This window comes from Lupinus angustifolius, chromosome LG11, assembly GCF_001865875.1.
Source record: "Lupinus angustifolius cultivar Tanjil chromosome LG11, LupAngTanjil_v1.0, whole genome shotgun sequence".
Taxonomy (NCBI): Eukaryota; Viridiplantae; Streptophyta; class Magnoliopsida; order Fabales; family Fabaceae; genus Lupinus; species Lupinus angustifolius.
In genome coordinates this window covers 19,642,128-19,644,929 of record NC_032019.1, presented here as the reverse complement: position 1 = coordinate 19,644,929, position 2,802 = coordinate 19,642,128, and the positions used below count along the sequence as shown (strand labels likewise).

Here is a 2,802-nt window from a genome sequence, read left to right as displayed (position 1 = left end):
TTGTAGTGCGATTCTTCAAACAAACATTCCTCACAAATCTAAAGATCCAGGCAGTGTGACCATTCCGGTTACTAATGGAAATATGTCCATAGGCAAAGCTCTTGTCGATCTTGGAGCTAGCGTAAGCTTGATGCCACTGTCCATGATGAAAACAATTGGAGGAATTCAATTAAAGCCTACAAGGATGTCCTTGCAACTAGCAGATAGATCCGTAAAATATCATGAAGGAGTTTTAGAGGATGTTCTAGTCAAAGTTGACAAATTCTTGATCCCGATTGATTTTGCTGTCATTGACATAAGTGAAGATATGGAGATCCCGCTCATTTTAGGGAGACCCTTTATGAGGACAACAAAAATGGGGATCGAAATGGAAAATGGCAAATTACTAGTCCGAGTTGCGGACGACGAAATCGAATTTGACATTTTCCATGCGATGCAGCATCCGAAGGATAAAGGGAAATGTCCGCAAGTAGATGTTATTGAAGAAATTTGTGCATAACACCCTCAACCTGACAAATCCTCGGAGATACAAGAAAAGAGAGTGGAGGAAGAAATCATCAGACATTTTTCTGATGAATTATTTCTCCACAAAAATCCAAATGGACCAACCGAAAAAGAATCAGAACTGGAGCTGAAGGAATTACCGTCCCATTTGAAATATGTTTTCTTAAATGGGGGAGCCAACAATCCATTTATCATTAATAGTGAGCTATCCAAATTGGAAGAAGAAAAACTTATACAAGTCATGAAAAAGCATCAAGCAGCTTTGGGATGGACCTTAAAAGATCTCAAAGGAATCAGTCCATCATATTGCATGCATAAAATCATGATGGAAGATGATTACAAACCATGTGCTCAACCACATAGAAGACTTAATCCAGCAATGAAGGAAGTATTAAGGAAAGAGATTGTAAAAATGTTAGAGGCTGGCATGATTTACCCCATTTCAGATAGCAAATGGGTAAGTCCAGTCCAAGTGGTGCCGATAAAAGGAGGGATGACCGTAATCCAAAATGAAAACCATGAACTCATTCCGACCAGAGTTGTTACTGGTTGGAGAGTTTGCATTGGTTACCGCAAAGTTAACACCGCCGCAAGAAAAGACCATTTCCTCTACCCTTCATGGATCAAATGTTGGAAATATTAGCCGGAAAAGTCTTCTACTGTTTTCCTGGATGGGTATTCCGGATACAATAAAGTTGTTGTGGATCCATTGGACCAAGAAAAGACAGCATTTACATGTCCAATTGGTGTTTATGCATACAGAAAAAGGCCATTTGGACTACGTAATGCTCATGCAACTTTTCAAAGATGCATGCTGGCTATCTTCGCTGATTTGGTGGAGAAATGCATCAAGGTCTTCATGGACGATTTTTCTGTATTCGGAGACTCTTTTCAAGCTTGCTTAACAAATTTGGAGACAGTTTTGGCAAGATGCAAGCAGACTAATTTGGTTTTGAATTGGAAAATGACATTTCATCGTCACTGAAGGAGTTGTACTTGGGCACAAAATTTTAGCTAAAGGATTAGAAGTTGATAAAGCTAAGATAGAAGTGATCGAGAAGCTGCCTCCTCCAACAAATTTTAAAGTAATCATAAGCTTTCTCGGACATGCTGGGTTCTATCGTAGATTTATCAAGGACTTCTCCAAAATAGCTAAGCCCTTATGCAACTTACTCTTAAAAGATTATGTCTTTAATTTTGATAATTCCTGTTTAGAAGCATTTAAACAATTAAAATTATGCTATGTAACTGTTCCTATCATTAGTGCACCAAACTGGAAATCCCCATTTGAACTAATGTGCGATGCAAGCGATTATGCAGTTGGAAAAAGAACTGCTAGCAACAGAGAAGGGAACGAGTATTTCATGCAATACACTATGCTAGCAAAGTTCTAAATGAAGCACAAATTAAATATGCTATAACTGAGAAAGAACTACTAGCAATAGTATTTGCATTGGAAAAATTTAGAAGCTATTTGATTGGGGCAAACACAGTTGTTTATACTGATCATGCCGCAATCAAATATCTTCTAAAGAAACCCGACTCCAAGCCACGATTAATTAGATGGGTGTTGCTTTTGCAGGAATTTGATTTAGAAATTCGCGACAAGAGTGATAATGAAAACCAAGTGGTAGAACATTTGTTAAGATTGGTTAATACAGAAGTCGCATTAAGGGAACAAGAAATAGCATAAACATTCACTGATGAAAAGCTATTTCAACTTCAGACAAGACCATGGTTTGCTGATATAGTAAATTATAAAGCCTCAGGTATAATTCCTGAACACTTTAATTATCAGCGAAAGAAAATTTTTCGCAAAAAATTAAATCAATATGTCTGGGATGAACCTTACTTATTTAAAGAAGGAACCGATAATATTATTATACGATATGTTGATGAAAATATGGCCCAGAAAATATTATGGCACTGCCATAATTCGGCCTATGGGGACATTACAATGCGAACAGAACTGCGGCAAAAGTACTCCAATCTGGATTCTTTTGGCCAAATATTTATAAAGATGTCCAATTGTACGTCCAAAAGTGTGATGCATGCCAAAGGTCTGGGGGACTTGGGAAACAAAGTGAAATCCTTTTACAAAATATTATAGAAATAGAAATTTTTTATTGTTGGGGCTTTGACTTTATGGGACCTTTCTCATCTTCTTTTAAGTTTGAACTACTTAGACAAGTTCTTATGTTTTACTTTGGTTAACCCCAAACACCAAGGTCTGAAATCCTCCTTTTAATGTATATCCTAAAATGGTAGAATGATGAACACTTATATTCATTACTTAAA

At 36.9% G+C, this 2,802-nt stretch overlaps 1 protein-coding gene across 1 annotated transcript; it reads left to right on the top strand.

The window, feature by feature from the left end:
- LOC109359809 lies at nucleotides 83-499 on the top strand. The gene has a single exon (XM_019604506.1). The coding sequence runs from the start codon at nucleotides 83-85 to the stop codon at nucleotides 497-499; it is 417 nt and encodes a 138-aa protein (XP_019460051.1).

Excerpts from the sequence above, each read along its gene's own strand:
- LOC109359809 (XM_019604506.1), top strand. The coding sequence starts at position 83 with ATGTCCATAGGCAAAGCTCTTGTCGATCTTGGAGCTAGCGTAAGCTTG.